General features: G+C 35.9%; 1 protein-coding gene across 2 annotated transcripts in view; it reads right to left on the bottom strand.

The window, feature by feature from the left end:
• The window catches only part of COL24A1 (collagen type XXIV alpha 1 chain), a 421,541-nt gene that overhangs the window by 113,640 nt on the left and 289,349 nt on the right, over window positions 1-18,552 (bottom strand). For both annotated transcript variants that reach the window (XM_023731663.1, XM_004369122.2), the window contains exons 38-39: window positions 5,996-6,049; window positions 4,213-4,320 (exon numbers count right to left, since the gene is read on the bottom strand). In XM_023731663.1, coding sequence (XP_023587431.1) covers window positions 4,213-4,320; window positions 5,996-6,049 — 162 coding nt within the window. The remainder of the gene's footprint in view (window positions 1-4,212; window positions 4,321-5,995; window positions 6,050-18,552) is intronic.

Below are 18,552 nucleotides of genomic sequence, written 5' to 3' on the forward strand. Positions count from 1 at the left end.
AACCCCATAAAATAAACCTAAACAAAATATGAGAAAGACATTAATATTGGTTAAAGCATAAATTAATGAAAGAAGAAAATCATAAAAATAATGGAGTAAAAAACAAAGTGTACAGATTAAAAAAATAAGTATTTGGCAAGTCTGACCAAGAAAAGGAATACAGACACTAATACAGCATTTAGAGTCCGAATGAGGACATAATCACAGATAGAAAGCTTTCTATAATTATAAAGAAATAGTAATTACAAAATTTACCCATTAAACTTGAAAATCTAGATAAAACAGATGGAATTTTAGAAAAACATAACTTTTAAAAATTTACTCAAGAAGAGATACAAAACTTGAAAAAGAAGTCAAAGATATATTACTAAGAAAAGCACATCAGGCCCAGATTGTTTTAAAGGCAAATTCTATCAAAACCTTTGAAGAACAAATATCTGTTTTTTAACTGTTACAGAGCATAGAAAAATATGGACAATTTACCAACTCATTTTATAAGGCTTGCTCAACTGTTAAACCCAAATTCAATAAGGATAGTACATGTTTAAAAAAAAGTGTAAATCGAGCTTACAAGTATAGATGCAAAAACCCCTGGAAAAAACAAAAATAAAACTTAAATGAAACATAAGAAAATTGAATCCAGCAGCATTATAAGAACAATGTATAAGAGTTCCAATTTCCCCATAACCTCGCCAGCATTTGTTGTTTTCTTTTTTTTTGATCAGTACCATTATTGCTGGGGTGAGATGGTATCTCATTGTAGTTTTGCTTTGCATCTCTCTAATGATTGTTAGCATTTCTTCATGTGTTTGTTAGTCGCCTGAATGTTTTATTTTGTGATGTGTCTGTTTATGTTCTTTGGCCATTTTTTAATTGGGTTGTTTGTCTTTTTGTTGTTGAGGTGTTGACATATTCTACAAATTTTAGAGATAAGACTCTTGTCGGTTATACTGTAGCTAAAGATTTTTTCCCAGTCTGTAGGTCCTCTTTTTACTCTTTTGGTGAGGTTTCGGGATGAGCATAAGTGTTTAATTTTTAACAGATCCCAGTCATCTAGTTTATCTTCTGCTGTTTGTGCATTTTTAGTTATGTTTGGTATCCTATTTATGTCATATAATTGGGCCCCTAGCATTGTTCCTATTTTTTCTTCCTTATCTTTATGGTTTTAAGTTTTATATTTAGGTCTTAGATCCATTTTAGTTTTTGTGTATGGTGTGAGGTATGGATCTTGTTTCATTTTTCTGCAAATGGATATCCAGTTTTGCGAGCACCATTTGTTAAAGAGACTCTCTCTTCCTCATTTAATGAAGTTTGACCCTTTCTTGAAGATCAATTGTCCATAGGTGAATGAATTTACTTCTGAGTTCTTATCTACGTGAGACCAAAAGGGCAACGTATGCCCAGAAACAAAGCTGAGACGGTAGAAAGAGGCAGGAAAAAGAGATGAATGGAAATTGGGAACTCAGGGTGGTAAAGGGGAGAGTGCTGACACTGTGGGAATTGCAACCAATGTCATGCAACAATTTGTGTATAAACTATTGAATGGGAAATTAATTTGCTCTGTAAACTTTTATGTAAAGCACAATAAAAATAAATAAATAAAGGAAAACCTAACCGGGGGGGTGGGGGTGGGGAGGAATAATGTAATCATGACTAACTATGGCTTATCCTAGGAATTTAGAGTTGGTTCAACTTTTGGAAATCCAGTAATGCATTTCCTTATATTAACAAAAAAGGAGAGAAAACATGGAATTTTCTAAACAGATGTTGTAAAAGCATTTGATAAAATCCAACATCCATGCTTGATTAAAGCTCTCACCTAAGAATGGAAAGAAATTTCTTTAAACTAATAAAGGATATGCTCTAAAAATACAAATAACATGTGACAACGAAACAGTAGAAGCATTCTCACTAAAGACAGCCATAAGATAAGATTCCTCCACCATAACTTCTATTCATTACTCTACCAGAAGTTCTAATCAATATAATAAATCAAGAAAATAAGAGGTGGCAATATGATTATTTACCTAAAGAACCCAAGAGAATCACCTAACTTCATGAAAGTAGATTAAGATCAAAATATAAAACTATATAAATTTCTTATACAGTGTAATGATCAATAAGAAAATGTAATGGATAAAGGATTCTATTAACAATAAGAATAAAAAGCTAAGAATAAACCTAACAAGAAAAGTGTATGAACATAGGAACAGAGATAAAGGAAATGATAAAACTTTACTGAAGGATATAAAAGAAGATATGAGTAAATGGAATGACATATTGTGTTTTTCTACAGAAAGATTCAACATGAAAGAAACCTGAGCTGATTCTAAAGTGCACATTAAAGAGGAAATTATAGTAAGAGCCAATCTTTGATGAAAAAAAATTACAGAATATTTGCCCTAACGGATTTCAAAGGATACTGTAAAAGTCTAAGAATTTAAATTTTGTGGTATTGACCCAGGAAAAGACTAACAGATTAATGGAAGAAAAGAGAAAGAATGGAAACTGACTAATGAATATTTGAAAATGTAGTTTACAGTAAGAGTAGCATTTCAGAAAAGTGGGAAATAGATGGAATGTTCAATAAATAATATTGGGAACATTGGCCATCAATTTGGAAAAAGAAAAATTAGTTTTCTATATCTCAAATCATAACAAAAAATAAATTCCATATGGCTTAAAGAGTTAGTGGTAAAGGCAAGTATTAGAAGAATATGGAAGAATATTTTTGTATACTTGAGGTAGGAAAGGCATTTCTAAAGAAGAAATAATACCCAGAAACTGTAAAGGAAAAGATTGATAAGTTTGACTATATAAATATTAAAACTTTCTGTACAGCAAAGATACTATAAATAAAATTAAATGGTAAGTGATAGAAAGAAAAAAAAGTTTGTAATATATTTTGCAATATACTTAACAAAAATATATTAGAATTTAAAATATATAATGAGTTTTTGCAAATCAATAAGAAAAAGACAACCCAGCAGAAAAAAATGTGTAAAGGGTATATGAACAAAAAATTTCCAGAGGAAAAAATACAAGTTGGTTAGTGGCTATCAGGGAAATGTAAATAGAAACAATAATGAGATACATTTTTTCATTTATCAGGATTGGCAAACAACAAAAAGATTAATTATCAAATGGTGGTGGTGAGGCTGTAAATCTGGTGAAACTTCTTGGGAAGGTGGTTTGGGAATATGTGTCAAAATTTAAAAAGTAAATATTCTTTTACAGAGAAAATCCAAAGTAGGACAATAGTGAAGGAATATTCTTTGGATGTACTGGTTCTTAGGTTTATTTAAAAATTAATCATATTTTATAATGTCTTTGAACACATAAGCCAAAGACAGAGAAACAGTAGTAATTTAACTAAAAGGAAGCAAGAAAGGCCTGAAGTAATAAGATGGTAGTAAGGAATAGAATACTTAAATGAGCCTGAGGCAAACCTTCCTGAGACAACAGATGGATTATGCAATGCTCTCCAAAAGGCCTTGGTGAAATTCTAGCATTTGTGACATTTAAATGGAGACTAGAAAATACACATGCAATTTGTAATAAGTTTGTGAAACAGCCAGGGGACTAAAGTGGATAATCTCTTCAGTATTTCTGTCTCTCTCTCATGCTGTGACTTTCTGAACAGGTCCAAATATATTAGCAGTATAATTCTGCTATTATAAATTCAGGAATATCATGCTGCACTTATTCCCAACATCATGTAAAGTTCAAGCAAAGATTAAAGATATAATTTGATGTTTTAGAGAGTTATCACAGCTGGATAGAAGAATAATCTCCAGAGAAACCATGTGGAGTTCATGCATATAAAAAAACCCATTTCCAAGTAAACCTAATTTTCAAAGCAATTTGTCAACCATGAGAACATAGTTTTATATAGATATTAAAACATGATTTTAAGTTCTAGGCATATAAACTTTCCTATTTAGGAGTTATACTCTGATCTTTTAAACCTCATTTCATATTTAATATCCATTTTTAGTTTTTTTCCCCTTTCCGTTTTCACATCCAGAAACCACTAAGCCACTTAAGTACTGTGGAATGCTTACAATTCTCCGTATTCCATGGAGGTAGATTATTTTCAAGGGAACTATTGCTTTCTCTGTAAAGTTAATCAAGAGATGAAGCTTTAAGGACTAGGATACATTTCTTTTCCATCCACAGTGACACAGTTCTGGAAACAAATCAAATACTTACCACAGCACCTCTGGTTCCTCTGGCACCCTTAGGACCACTTTCCCCAATTTGTCCAGGGGCACCTCTGCTTCCAGTTTCCCCTGTGGGTCCCATTTGTCCCTTTTCACCCTGTAAATGTCATTAGTAAGACAGAAAAGTTGGAAAAAACAAATTTGTATCAAGACTAATTAACTATATCATATACCTGAATGATTCCAGAGAATATTCTGTGAACGAAATTCTATAAGCAATAACTTAGTTTAAAAGTATGACAGACCACTAATGACGGTAATAACATACTGTCACCACTCAAGTTATTTTAAAGATATAATTAAAAGTAATTTTGGAAAACAAAAATTAAGAAAATAATTTTAGCTAAACAAACGGGATATCTGGTGCTCATGTGGAATTCCAAATAACCAAGCTTTTTATTTTGAAGTTTGTTATTGATTGAATGATTGGTTGATTGACTGCAATTGTGAGAGAACATAGGCCCTACAGAGAACTTCAATGCCACAAAGATCTGATTAGTGTAGAAAAGACACCTGTACACAGTTCTGGGCATCCAGGCTCACTGGCTTGGAGTATGTCTTCAAAAATACATAACATTCTTAAATCATTTTACATACCTCTGAAAACTAGTTACCTTCTGTTTTCCGTTAGACTGATTGATGCTTTTCTAGCACCAAAATGGAGCTAATTTAAATAACATTAAGTTATTTTAACATTTTCTGAAAGTGGAAACTAATTATTATTATTGTTATTATTAATAATGAAGTAGATACAAAGAAAAACTAAAACTGTGACTAGTCAGTCAGGAAATTTTTGGTATGCACAGGGCTGAAGAACTTTAAATACTTTTTTTAGTGCGGTCTCTTTTGAACACCAAATAGACTTTATTTTACTTTCCCAGTGATGCAGGTTGTTGTACAGATGTGCACTGCTCCACGTTAGTTCTAATACTGATTTTAGATATTATGTATGATGAAAAGAGGCTCCAGTATTGGGGTTATTTTTGTTGGTAAGAATGGCAACTTAAAATATGCCTCATTCATTTTTCTCTTCTTATTATCCCTTATACTGCCCAAAGGTTCTAAGAAAGATTGGTTGATTAGCAGAAATGGTAGAATTAGATTTTGGCAACTAGAATATGGTGTGATTTGAAGTTAATTATAATAAATATATTCAGGACTGTCATAGTACAAGGGGGAAAACCTCATATGTCTCACCAATATTTACACAAATTATTGATTGCAAATAAAGATGAATTTGTCATTATAATACACTAGAATTTTACAAATATATCAACTATTTTTTAATAAACTATTAAGTGAGCAAGTAAAAAATATTCTTGGTTTGTGGTTCGTAGTTTATATGAAAGATAAAATCAATTATCAATCATTTCAATTTGGAGAACACATTAATAGCAAATCCAGAGACAATTCTAATCATATTCCTTTTACTCCAAATATTTTACTGAAGCTGTTACCAAGTAGCACAAATGGTATAATATTTTCCTTTCCTATTTTTTTCTTACTCGTGGCCTACTGGAAATATTTTTGAACAACAGAAGGATGAAAAGCAAAGACCTTGGATCATCTATAACTGGAAAATTTGCTTTCAAATAATTAAGGTGATAACTATTCCTAAACGGAATGAAATATTCATTTATACAAATGTGCTCTTTTCAGCCAATATACTTTTTTTACTTTATATATAGTGCAAATAAAAACATTACAGCAGTTTATGGCACTCAGCATGAGATCAAAGAAAACAAAGACAGAAAGATGTAAAACAAAATTACCTTTTTCCCTGGACGACCTCTTTGTCCTAGAATTCCCATAATTCCTTCAGGTCCCTGAATATTCAATATAAAAAAGGAAATAAGTGGTTAAAGAAAAGACTAGATGGAGTGTTTGAATATTTATCATATCAGATAATCCAGGAATCATACACTAAGTAAAATGAGGGTTACTTTTCAACATTACCTGTCATGAATTGAATTGTGTCCCCCTACAATATCTGTCAGTTTGGCTATGCCATGATTTCTAGTATGTTGTCATTGTCCACCATTTTATCATCTGATGTGATTTTTCTATGTGTTGTAAATCCTATCTCTATGATGTTGATGAGGTGGGATTAGGGGCAGTTATGTTAAGGGGGCAGGACTCAAACTACAAGACTGGATTGTGTCTTGATCCAATCTCTTCTGAGATATAAAAGAGAAGCAGGCAGAGAGACATGGGGACCTCACACCACCAAGAAACAAGAGCCAGGAGAACAGTGTGTCCTTCGGACCTGGGGTCCCTCCAGTGAGAAGCTTCTCTACAGGGGAAGACTGATGACAAGGATCTTCCTGCAGAGTCGACAGAGATAGAAAGCCTTCCCCTGGAGATGACGCCCTGAATTTGGACTTCTAGCCTACTAGACTGTGAGAGAATAAACTTGTGTTTGTTGAAGTCATCCACTTGTGGTATTTCTTTTATAGCAGCACTAAATGACTAAGAAATTATCTTTGTATAATTATTTAAAGAAGTCATAATGATTAGAGGCATACCTATTACTAGCTAGAAAAGTTCACACACACAAACTGGCCTTGATAGACAAAATCAAACTGTTCTTTAGGACGAAAATTACTTGGTTTCAGTATACCCATTTCAATTATCAAGAAGGTAATTAAAGTAAATCTAAATGCATCCATTTCAACAGTTCTATGAGCTACTGTGAGCTCAGCATCTTGTCGAATGAATAGGATTACAAAATGTATCTAATACATGATCAAGAAAATCCCAAAATCTCATTGAAGTAGAGAGGATTAAAGCGATGTTCTTCGATCTGTGGGAAAAAAGGAGGGACAGAATACAGAAAGAAAAGGGAAGTAGCCATATCAAACTATATTAAACTGCTTATAATAACATTTTTGTTTCAATATGTACTTTGTTTAGCCAAAAGTAGGCTAAAAGTTTTCAATATACACTTCGCCTAGTCAAAAGTAGCTAAAATACTTTAGAGGTCATGTGAATTTGCAGTTTAACAATGGTTAGGCTTAAAGGAGATCCACAGTATGCCAGGTTGCAAGTTCTAAAATGGCTAATAATTTATCACAGTATTCCTTGCATTATTGGAAATGAAAATGGAAATCTCAAATTTGTGTTGCAAAGCTTGGCAACCTGAAAAAATGATATAAACAAGAAATACATGTGGTTTACCACTGTGCTATGTAGGGTCTTGATAAATACTTGTTGAACGAATAAACAGATACCTAAGGAAATGATTCATGCCCTATGCTGCTGAGCAAATGCTCTTCTAGTCTCTGAAAGTTGATGAAGTTAGAGGCCAAAGCAGTTATGTTCTATTGCTGTAGTTCTAGCTGCATCCAAAGGTTGAAATGATAGTTGTACTGTCCTGGGGACTTTTTTGTGGTTAATAAGAACTTTTAAAAAGACGTTGATTAACCCTTGTAGAGGTTACGGGTACAAAGTCAGACCTCTCCAGTCTCATATTCTGGCTCTGGCACCTAATAGCTATATGACTATAGGCAGGTTATTTAACTTCTGAAAGCCTGTTTTCTTTTATATAAAATGAGTTATATATAATATCTCATCAATGGGTTACTAAGAGTAAATGAGATAATATATGTAAAGCTTAGAAAGGACTAGGCTTTTAATGAAGAGCTCAATACATGTTAGCTCTAAATTCTGCTATTTTCTTACAGAGTATTATGCAATATTTAAAATACATAAAAAGGTATTAAAAGGTACAAGGAATGCTTATGTACTCATCATCACACATTTTAAGAAATAGAATACACACACACACACATATATATACATACCCCAAATATACACACATATCCTTTGTGATGCTTAAGATTGTGTGTCAACTTGGCTGGGCCATGATTCTCAGTGTTTGGCAGTTATATAATGTTGTAACCACTTCCCTGTTGAGATCTGGTACATGATCGCCCCCATGATGGGATCTGCTATGATACTGGTTGGGGCAGGACCCGTAGCGGCTCACCGCCCTCCTCGGCTTTCATCTCTCTGCCCTCTGCCGCCTGGCTCTTCCCGCTCTTCCTTCTGGGTCTTTGGCTTGTTCTGGATCCTGCAACTGGCTCCTGTTTGTCTGACCTCTGGTTCTTGGGACTTAAGCTGGCAGCTTGCCTGCAGTCTTGCCTGCTGATCTTGAGATCTGTCGATCTTCACAATCTGTAAGCAACAGCCCTGCTCTCTGGCCTACCAGTCTTGGGTTTGCCAGCCTCTGTGGCTACGTGAGTCACAAGAAGCCTTCTTCCTGCTCCACGACGTGGGACATTGCAACCTCTAAAAACTGTGTGAGCCATTTCCTTGATATAAATCTCTCTCTATATATATTTATAGGCTTTAATTCTCTAGAGAACCCAGCCAAAGACACCTTTCAAACACATCACTCTCCCTCCTCAGTCATGCAGAACCATTATCCTGAATTTTGTTTATTGCTCCCATGCATTTATTTATGTAGTCAAATTCATCAATATTTTTCTTATTGGTCTTGTTCCTTTTAGTATCTTGTTTAAAAGATCCTCACTGCTTTTCCTTCCCTGATGAGGTCATAAAAAACTCTTACAAGCTGTCCTAGAGTACTCCACTGTTCATTGTAGTACTATTCACAATAGGTGAAACAACCTAAATGCCCATCAACAAATGAATGAATAAATAAAATGCGGTATACACATACAATAGAATATGACTCAGCCATAAAGAGAAAAGAAGTCCTGATACATGCTACTACATGGATGAATCTTGAAAACATTATGCAGGGTGAAATAAGTCAGTCACAAATATGACTCCACTTATATGTACCAGGCAAGTGGTGGGAAGGAGGGAGGAATGTAGGAATCATTGCTTAGGTGGCACTGAGTTTCTGTCAATGGTGGTGCAATAATTTGGAAAAGGATAGTGGTTATGGTTGCCCAACATGATGAATGTAATCAATGTCACTGAATTATACATGTAAAAATTGATGAATTGGCAAATATTTTGTTAAATATATCTTTATCATAATTAAAAAAAAAAAAAAAAGGAATGAAGAAAGCCTAGATTCCTCAGCCTAAATAAATAAAAAAAAAGAAGTTATCCTAAAGTTTTCATTTTCAGTTAGGTCTTTAATCTAATTGGAATTTGTGTGTGTGTGTGTGTGTGTGTGTGTGTGTGTGTGTGTGTGTGTGTATACAGTGTGGAGGTGAGATTTTTTTCTTTTCCTTTTGGATAACCAATTGTTACCAGTACTATTTATTGGATAAGTTCATCCTTTCCCTATAGATCTGCAATACATAATCAGTTTATCAAAAATCAAGTACTTTTTTTTTCCTTTTAAGTTTGCTTACTTTTCTAGCCCCAGTTTGTTTCCCCCAACAGCAAATTTTTTTTGAAAGAGTTGTTTATATTCATTGCCTCCATTTACTTACTTCTCATTTTCTCTTCATTTGGGCTTTTGTTCTTACCACTCTTCTGAAACTGCTCTTTTCCAGGCCACCAACTGACCTCCATGTAGCCAAATCTAATGGTCAGATTATCTGACTCATTTTATTTGAAACTTTTTTAACGTTAGTTTTTATGGCAAATGCTTTCCTGGTTTTCCACTTACTTATAACTCCTCTTTATATTCTGGCTCTTCCTCCTCTGATTGAAATGAGCAGCCACGGAGGGTTTTGAACAGGAAGAGGTATATCATTAACATTGTTAGATGTCATTTGAGTAGGCAGTGAGTAGACTGACAAGGGATTAATACTATGTGCTGATCAGTATGATCAACACCCTGCACGGAGATCCAAGGCCTTCTCCTTGCTGTCATGAGGACACACAGACACAATACTAGAAAGCAGCTAAAGAGGGAGCTAGAGGACTAAGAAATCTGGGAGACCAAGCACCTTGAGAGTCTGAGAATTACCTGAAGGGACCACTAAATTATAGGATTAATTTTTCAACTGAATTGGGTTTAAAATTTTCTCTGTCCCCAGCATCACCACTCCTCCAATGGCTAATCAGCAAGTGGGAGCTTGTAAGGAAAACAAACCACAGACAAAATTTTTTAAAAATTACATCTTCGCACATGTGTATGTGAAAGTATAAATTTACAGCCCTATTGCACATTTAATAGTATGATCATCCACTCAATTGCTCAGGCTAAAAACTAGGGTTTATTCTTTATTATTTTCTTCCCTCTTTCTCAACATCCAAATCATTAGCAAATCCAATCAGCTATGCCTTCAAAATAAGTCTAGAATCTGATCACTAATTCATTATCTCTGTTGCTCTCTTCTTGTATTCCAAACCCCTATCATTTTTCATCTAGACTACTTTCACAACTTTCTAAGTCATTTGGTCCACTCTTAGCACCATAACTCATTTCTTCACAATAACCCAAATGATACATAACAATGTTAATCTCTCCCTGTTTAAAAACATCCAAATGTTTGCCCATTGTAATTAGAAAAATTTCCAAACTTCTCACCATGGTCTATAATACTTTACATGATTTGGCTCCTCCTATTTTTCTGACATTGTCTTTTCCAGTTATTTACTACATTCTAGCCATATGGGCCCTTCTTGTTGTTTTTTTATAGTCCAAATCCCTTTTTGCCTTAGGACCTTTGCATTAGGTGTTCTCTATGGCTAGAAAGCTATTTTCTTAGATATTTATGTAATCCAAATTTATTTTGTTCCATTTTTGCCCCTGAAATTTATTTCATCTCTTGAGAAGGCTTACAACACTTATTGTTGTTAGTTGCCATTGAGTCGGTTCCAACTCATGGCTGATACACTAGATATTGTTAAACAAAGTTCAAAAAATTACTAGAATGATTCCCATCAGCGATTATGTTTCTCACCTGCCTGAAACTTTTCAATGGCTTCTTATCACATTTTGAATGAAACCCAAACTGCTTACCATTTCTTAAAAGAACCTTCATGATATGCTTCCTACGTATTTGTTCAAGTCCATCTCACACTACTTTTCACCTTATTCACGATGCTGCAGCCACAATGACTTCCTTTTTGTTTTCAAAAATAACTAGCTCATTCTCACCTCCACATCTTGACCCTTGTTGTTTTCTACACTGAAGGATCTTCTCACAGTTCCTTGAATGGCTGGTTCCTTTTCACTCTTCAGGTCTCAACTTGATCATCCCCTCTTTAGAGAAGTCTTTCTTGACTTTTCTAGCTGAAACAGATCCCCCTACCATTAACCAGTTGATTTATCTATACTTCACCAGTTATTCTCTTTTATCACCCTGTTTTTTTCTATCACTGCATTTATCACAGTCTGCAATGGTCTTGTCTATTGTCAGTCTTTTCCACTAGACTGTGATGTTTGAGATTAGGGACCTTACTAGTCTTGTTCACTGCTATATCTCCAATGTTTAGCAGAGTTATTGGCTCATAGAAGGTGCTCAAAAGTTTTGTTGAATGAATGAATGGACAAATACATTTTATAAAATAAAAGTCTGTAAGGCTGAATAAAAAATTTAGGAACATCCAAGATAACGCTTTTTTTTTCCATTAAAGCTATATAATCTTTTCTTCCAAAGAAATACAGAAGCTAATATATTAAAAAGATATAGGAGGATATTTTCTGACTAACGTAGGAATAGAAGGAACAGAGCCCTGCCAGCTCAGAGTCCCTCCTTACACAACCATCTTAGGAGGTTCTACACAGCTCCAACCCGTTTATTATGCATCACATGTAAACTGAAGAAAACAAAGAATGACTTGCCGAACAATGCACAGCTCTTCAGTGGTAGAGTAGGGGTTTGGATAGGGTTGCACAGTAGTCAGTCCAGGGCTCTTTTTATTTCTGTATTGCTTTATGACACTGCCATTCAGAAAATATGAGCTTAATACCAGAGTCACAGAAATCCCTCATATGATATTTAGATAATCCTTTACTCCTTAATGTTTGCCACTGACTCCAAATTCCCAAAATGATTATTTTTCAGAGTTCCAAGAAAATAGTCTCTCAGAATCAAGAGAAACCATGTATACCTTATCAGTCTTTTCTAACTGTTGAAATTTCTCTCATCTTTATAACTCCACTGTTAAGAGTCCATTAGAAAAGCTTCTTAGAGAAGGATGCTTTATTTTATTTAATCTTGTCTTAAGATGTTCACATCTCATTCCATACTAACCAAACAGATGGCAAAAACCATACTTTAATAAATTCAATCCAATTTTGTCCTAAAGGAATAAAATGAGACAATTTCATTTTTATATATCAGACTTTGGAGTTCATAGCTCTACATCTGTTTAGATCTGAAGATACCACAGTGGTAGATTTTCTAGAAATGGATGACAGACCATAAGTCAGGCAGATGTTTCTTCTCAGATACTTCAAAATTCTTCTCTTACACAGTTATGCATTTAGGAAACTGAACATTTTAGCACAAAAGCCAAGCAAAAAATACATTACTTTTTCTTCCGTTCAAAGGAAGTCTACATCTTGGATTTGGAAATTTGTTACTGATGCTTCCCTTGGCTTATTTTTCAATCAAGATCCCACTCCTGCATCTTCTAGAAAGTTAGGAGAGCATCACTTCTCTCAGAAAACAGTTTTCAGTCTCTCTTTCTTTATATTTTTTAAGAATCCAAGGTAAGATCTTTGTGACACTGTCTAAGGAAGAATTTAAAAAGTACAAAAATAAATCCAACATTATGCTGTCTGATTAAGCAATAGTCCCTTGGATCATAAAATTCTTTCGAAAAAATATGCCATGGTATTTTTATTGAGTTTATGAGCTGAAAGGCTTTTAAAATTCCAAGAAGAACAACAAAAAGAACAAAAAAGAAACACACGTGTTGTTACTAAAAAAGGCACTGAAGATGTGTACTAGGCAGGATTGTTCCTGGGAAAAATTTTGAAGCCGATGAAATCTGTGTTTAGCATTTTTCCATGCCTTGTTTTGAGCCCCTCTTCCATCTCTGCTCTGCCTATCACAGTGGTCATGCTGCATCATTCCTCTCTGAGATTCCTGGCTGTGTTATCCTATAGCATGTTTTAGGTCTTTGTTAGTCTGTGTTCTCCCTCCCCACCGACCCTTAGGGTTTTTCTATGGAACTGGGCTGTTGTTGCAGTTAGGTGCTGTTGAGTTGGTTCCAACTCATAGCAACCCTATGCACAACAGAACAAAACACTGCCCCATCCTGTGCCATCCTCATGGTCGTTGCTATGTTTGAGCCCATGGTTGTAGCCACTGTGCCAATCCATCTTGTTAAGGGTCTTCCTTTTTTTCGCTGACCTTCTGTTTTACCAAGCATGACGTCCTTCTCCAGGGACTGGTCCCTCCTGATAAGACGTCCAAAGTATGTGAGATGAAGTCTCTCCATTCTTGCTTCTAATGAGCATTCTGGCTGTACTTTTGACAAGACAGATTGGCTCATTCTTCTGGCAGTCCATGGTATACTCAATACTCTTCATGAACACATAATTCAAAGGCATCAATTCTTCGGTCTTCCTTATTCATTGTCCAGCTTTCGCATGCATATGAGGCAATTGAAAACACCATGGCTTGCGTTAGGTGCACCTTAGTTCTTAAAGTGCCATTTTTGCTTTTTAACACTTTAAATAGGTCTCTTGCAGCAGATTTGCCCAATGCAATATGTCCTCTTCTTTCTTGACTGCTGCTTCCGTGGGTGTTGATTGTGAAATCCTTGACAAGGTCAATCTTTTCTCCATTTATCATGATGTTGCTTATTGGTCCAGTTGTTAAGATTTTTGTTTTCTTTATGTTGAGGTGTAATCCATACTGAAGGCTGTGGTCTTTGATTTTCATCAATAAGTGCTTAAAATCCTCTTTGCTTTCAGCAAGAAAAGTTGTGTCATATGCATATTGCAGGTTGCTAATAAGTCTTCCTCCAATCCCGATTTTTTGTTCTTCTGCATATAGTTTGGCTTCTCGGGGTATTTGCTCAGCATACAGACTGAAAAAGTATGGTGAAAGGATATAACCGTGACACACACCTTTCCTGACTTTAGACCACGGAGTATTCCCTTTTTCTATTCGAACGACTGCCTCTTGATCTATGTACAGTTTCTCATGAGCACAATTAAGCATTCTGAAATTCCCATTCTTCACAATGTTATCCATAATTTGTTATGACCTACACAGTTGAATGTCTTTGCACTGTCAAGGAAACACGAGTAAACATCTTTCTGGTACTCTCTGCTTTCAGCCATGATCCATCTGACATCAGCAATGATATCCTTGGTTCCACATCCTCTTCTGAATCTGGCTTGAATTTCTGGCAGCTCCCTATCAAAGTACTGCTGTAACCGCTTTTGAATGATCTTCAGCAAAATTTTACTTGCATGTGATATTAATGATACTGTTCAATAATTTCTGCATGCTGTTGGATCTCCTTTCTTCAGAATGGGTACAAATATGGATCTCTTCCAGTCAGTTGTATAGGTAGCTGTCTTCCAAATTTCTTGGCATAGATGAATGAGCACATCCAGAGCTGCATCCATTTGTTGAAACATCTCAACTGGTATTCCATCAATTCCTCATGCCTTGTTTTTTGTCAACACCTTCAGTGCAGCTTAGACCTCCTCCTTCTGTACCGTCAGTTCTTGATCATATGCTACTTCCTGAAATGGTTGAATGTCCATCAGTTCTTTTTGGCACAGTGACTCTGTGTATTCCTTCTATCTTCTTTTGAAGCTTCCTGCATCGTTTAATATTTTCCCTGTAGAATTCTTCAGCATTGCAACTTGAGGCTTGAATTTTTTCTTCAGTTCTTTCAGCTTGAAATATGTCGAGCATGTTCTTCCCTTTTGATTTTCTATCTCCAGGTCTTTGCACATTTCATTATAATACTTTACTTGGTCTTCTCAAGCCACCCTTTGAAATCTTCTGTTCAGCTCTTTTACTTCATTATTCTTCCTTTCACTTTAGCTACTCTACGCTCAAGAGCAAGTTTCATAGTCTCTTCTGACATCCATTTTGGTCTTTTGTGTCTTTATGGTCTTTTTAATGACCTTTTGCTTTCTTCATGTATAATATCCTTGATGTCATTCCACAGCTCATCTCATCTTTGGTCATTAGTGTTCAATGCATCAACTCTATTCTTGAGATGGTCTCTAAATTCAGATGGGATACACTCAAGGTTATACTTTGGCTCTTCTGGACTTGTGTTAATTTTCTTCAACTTGAACTTGAATATGAGGAATTGATATTCTGTTACATAGTTGCCCCTGGTCTTGTTCTGACTGATGATATTGAGCTTTTTCACGGTCTGTTTCCACAGATGTAGTTAATTTGATTCCTCTGTATGCTATCTGATGAGGTCTACATGTATAGTCGCTGTTTATGCTATTGAAAAAAGGTATTTGCAATGAAGAAGTTGTTGGTCTTTCCAAATTCTATCATGCGATCTCCAGCATCGTTTCTATCACCAAGGCCATATTTTCCAACTACGAATCTTTCTCCTTTGTTTCCAACTTTTGTATTTCAATCACCAGTACTTACCAATGCATCTTGATTGCATGTTAGATCAATTTCAGACTGCAGAAATTAGTAAAAATCTTCAATTTTCTTCACCTTTGGCCTTAGTGGTTGGTACTTAAATTTGAATAATAGTCATATTAACTGGTCTTCCTTGAAGGCATATGGATACTATCCTATCACTGACAGTGATGCACTTCGTGATAGATCTTGGAACGTTCTTTTTCATGATGAACGCGATGCCATTCCTTTTCAGTTTGTCATTGTCGGCATAGTAGATCATATGATAGTCTGATTCAAAATGGCCAATACCATGGCATAACACAGTTTATAAACAAAATGTTCTACATGCTACTTTGTTGAGTAGCGTCTTGGGTCTTAAAAGCCTATGAACGGCCATTTAAGATACCCCACTGGTCTCATTCCTTTGGGAGCAAGGGAAAATGAAGAAAACTAAAGATACGAGGCAAAGATTAGTTCAAAGGACTAATGGGCCACAACTACTGTAGCCTCCACCAGACTGAGTCCAGTATAACTAGATAGTGCCTGGCTACCACCACTGACTTCTCTGACAGGGATCACAAAAGAGGGTCCTGGACAGGGCTGGAGAAAAATGTAGAACAAAATTTTGACTCCCACAAAAAGACCAGACTTGCTGGCCTGACAGAGACTGGAGAAACCCCGAGAGTATGGCCCCCAGACACCCGTTTAGTTCAGTAATGAAGGCACTCCTGAGGTTCACCCTTCATTCAAGGATTAGACAGGTCCATAAAACAAGGCAAGGCTGAGGGGCACACCAGCCCAGGGGCAAGAACTAGAAGGCAGGAGGGGACAGGAAAGCTGGTAATAGGGAACTCAAGGTCGAGAAGGGAGCGTGTTTACATGTCGTGGGGTTGTTAATCAATGTCATAGAACAATAAGTGTACTAATTGTTTAATGAGAAGCTGGTTTGTTCTGTAAACCTTCATCTAAAGTACAATAAAATAAATAAACAAAATGGCCAATATCAGTCCATTTCAGCTCACTAATGCCTAGGATATCAATGTTTATGCATTCCATTTCATTTCTGACGACTTCCAATTTTCCTCGTGTCATACTTTGTACATTCCACATTCTGATTATTAATGGATGTTTGCAGCTGTTTCTTCTCATTTTAAGTTGTGCCACATCAGCAATGAAGGTCCTGAAAGATTAGCTTCATCCACATCATTAAAGTTGACTCTACTTTGAGGAGGCAGCTCTTTCCCAGTTATCTTTTGAGTATCTTCTAACCTGAGGGGCTCACCTTCCAGCACTATATCAGACACGGTTCCGCTGCTATTCATAAGGTTTTCACCAGCCAGTTTTTTCAGAAGTAGACTGCCAGGTCCTTCTTCCTAGTCTGTCTTAGTCTAGAAGCTTAGCTGAAACCTGTCCACCAACAGTGACCCCGCTGGTATTTGAAATACCAGTGCCAAAGCTTCCAGTATCACAACAACATGCAAGCCACCACAGTACAACAAACTGACTGAAACGTGGTGAGAAATGGGCTAGTTGGTTTAAAAAATGCATACTAAAGTATTAATAATAGTTAATGGCTTTCTTATACAAAAACATATTTGTTAAGAATTCTCAAAAGATAACTTATTACTTGACTTCTCTGTGAGTCCATTCTTGATGCTAGTGGAAGAGAGACGAGTGCCCTGTAATGGATGGAAACTACCAAGAACCCTAGAAAGGCAAAACAAAGGACCAAGGCTGGGTACCTCACAGATAAGTATGGCTTAGAAACACAGAAGTCAGAAAATAACTGGTCCAGTGCCAGTACTGCCATCTGCTGTATCTTGTATAAGCCTCTTAGCTCTCTCTGTGTCTCAGCTTTTTCCGTTCTAAAATGGGGAATGATAACATCTTCAGGTTACTGAGAGAATATAAGTGACATTATATTGCTCAGTGTCTGGTATAATGACACTTAAGAGAGTTTGGGGGAATTCTCTAATGCTTTGTATTTGCTGTAGTGAAAAATCTGTCACAGTTTTTCGGAACTGGGAGGGCAGGACAGAGGAGACAGAGAAAAAATGGACACTTTGCCACTACTGTAAAACTGGAGGAAAAAAGACTTAATTTGCCAATGCTCAAGAACAGGTGAGACATCTGGTTCATCCCCATTCTTCAAGCAACACTTTGTTGATTGTCTATTATTTTGAGGATGAGTTGATATGACATTATTTTAATCACTGCCAAAGAAATTATAGTCATTGGTAAATGATGTGGATGGTGAGATGGCTGGTTTGTGCTTCATTTATGATGTTTGTTGTATTCTTCCTCATAGGGCCTTTCTCTTAGTCCTTGCAAACCTAATTGAGCTGACTGGGGCAGGGGCTATTATTGAAACGCCATTCAAGATCTGGAGATTAGAAGCCAGAGGAAGAGAAGTACAGAAACAGGTGTAAGATCACTAACCTTGTAAATCACTGCTTTGTCTCCCAGCCTGCCTGCATGAATAGTTTACTCATTAGCAGTTACCCAGTCTTTACTGAGCCCCCGTGTGAAAATATTGGAGCACAGAAATCTGGACACTGTGTTATATGGGAAGGAGTAAGGACAGAGCCTCTGCTTTTAACGAGCTATAATCTCTCTGGGAGAAGAGGCTCACATGCTTAAGCATTAACTCAGAATATTTAAAAGGCTTATCAACAGGGTCCAGAAGGAAAAGAAATTATTTTTGGTAGGGGGACAGAGGATGACTCCCAAAATATGAGAATATCTACAAAGGCAAGAGTATTTAGAGAAGTACAGAGATCATATTGGGGAGCATTCATGTTTAATGATAATGAGACAGGGAGGAGGGAACAGCAAAGTAAGAGAGTCAGATGGCCAGAGATGACCTATGGGAAAGACTACAA

Source organism: Trichechus manatus, unplaced genomic scaffold (assembly GCF_000243295.1).
Source record: "Trichechus manatus latirostris isolate Lorelei unplaced genomic scaffold, TriManLat1.0 scaffold00003, whole genome shotgun sequence".
In the NCBI taxonomy this organism is placed as follows: domain Eukaryota; kingdom Metazoa; phylum Chordata; class Mammalia; order Sirenia; family Trichechidae; genus Trichechus; species Trichechus manatus.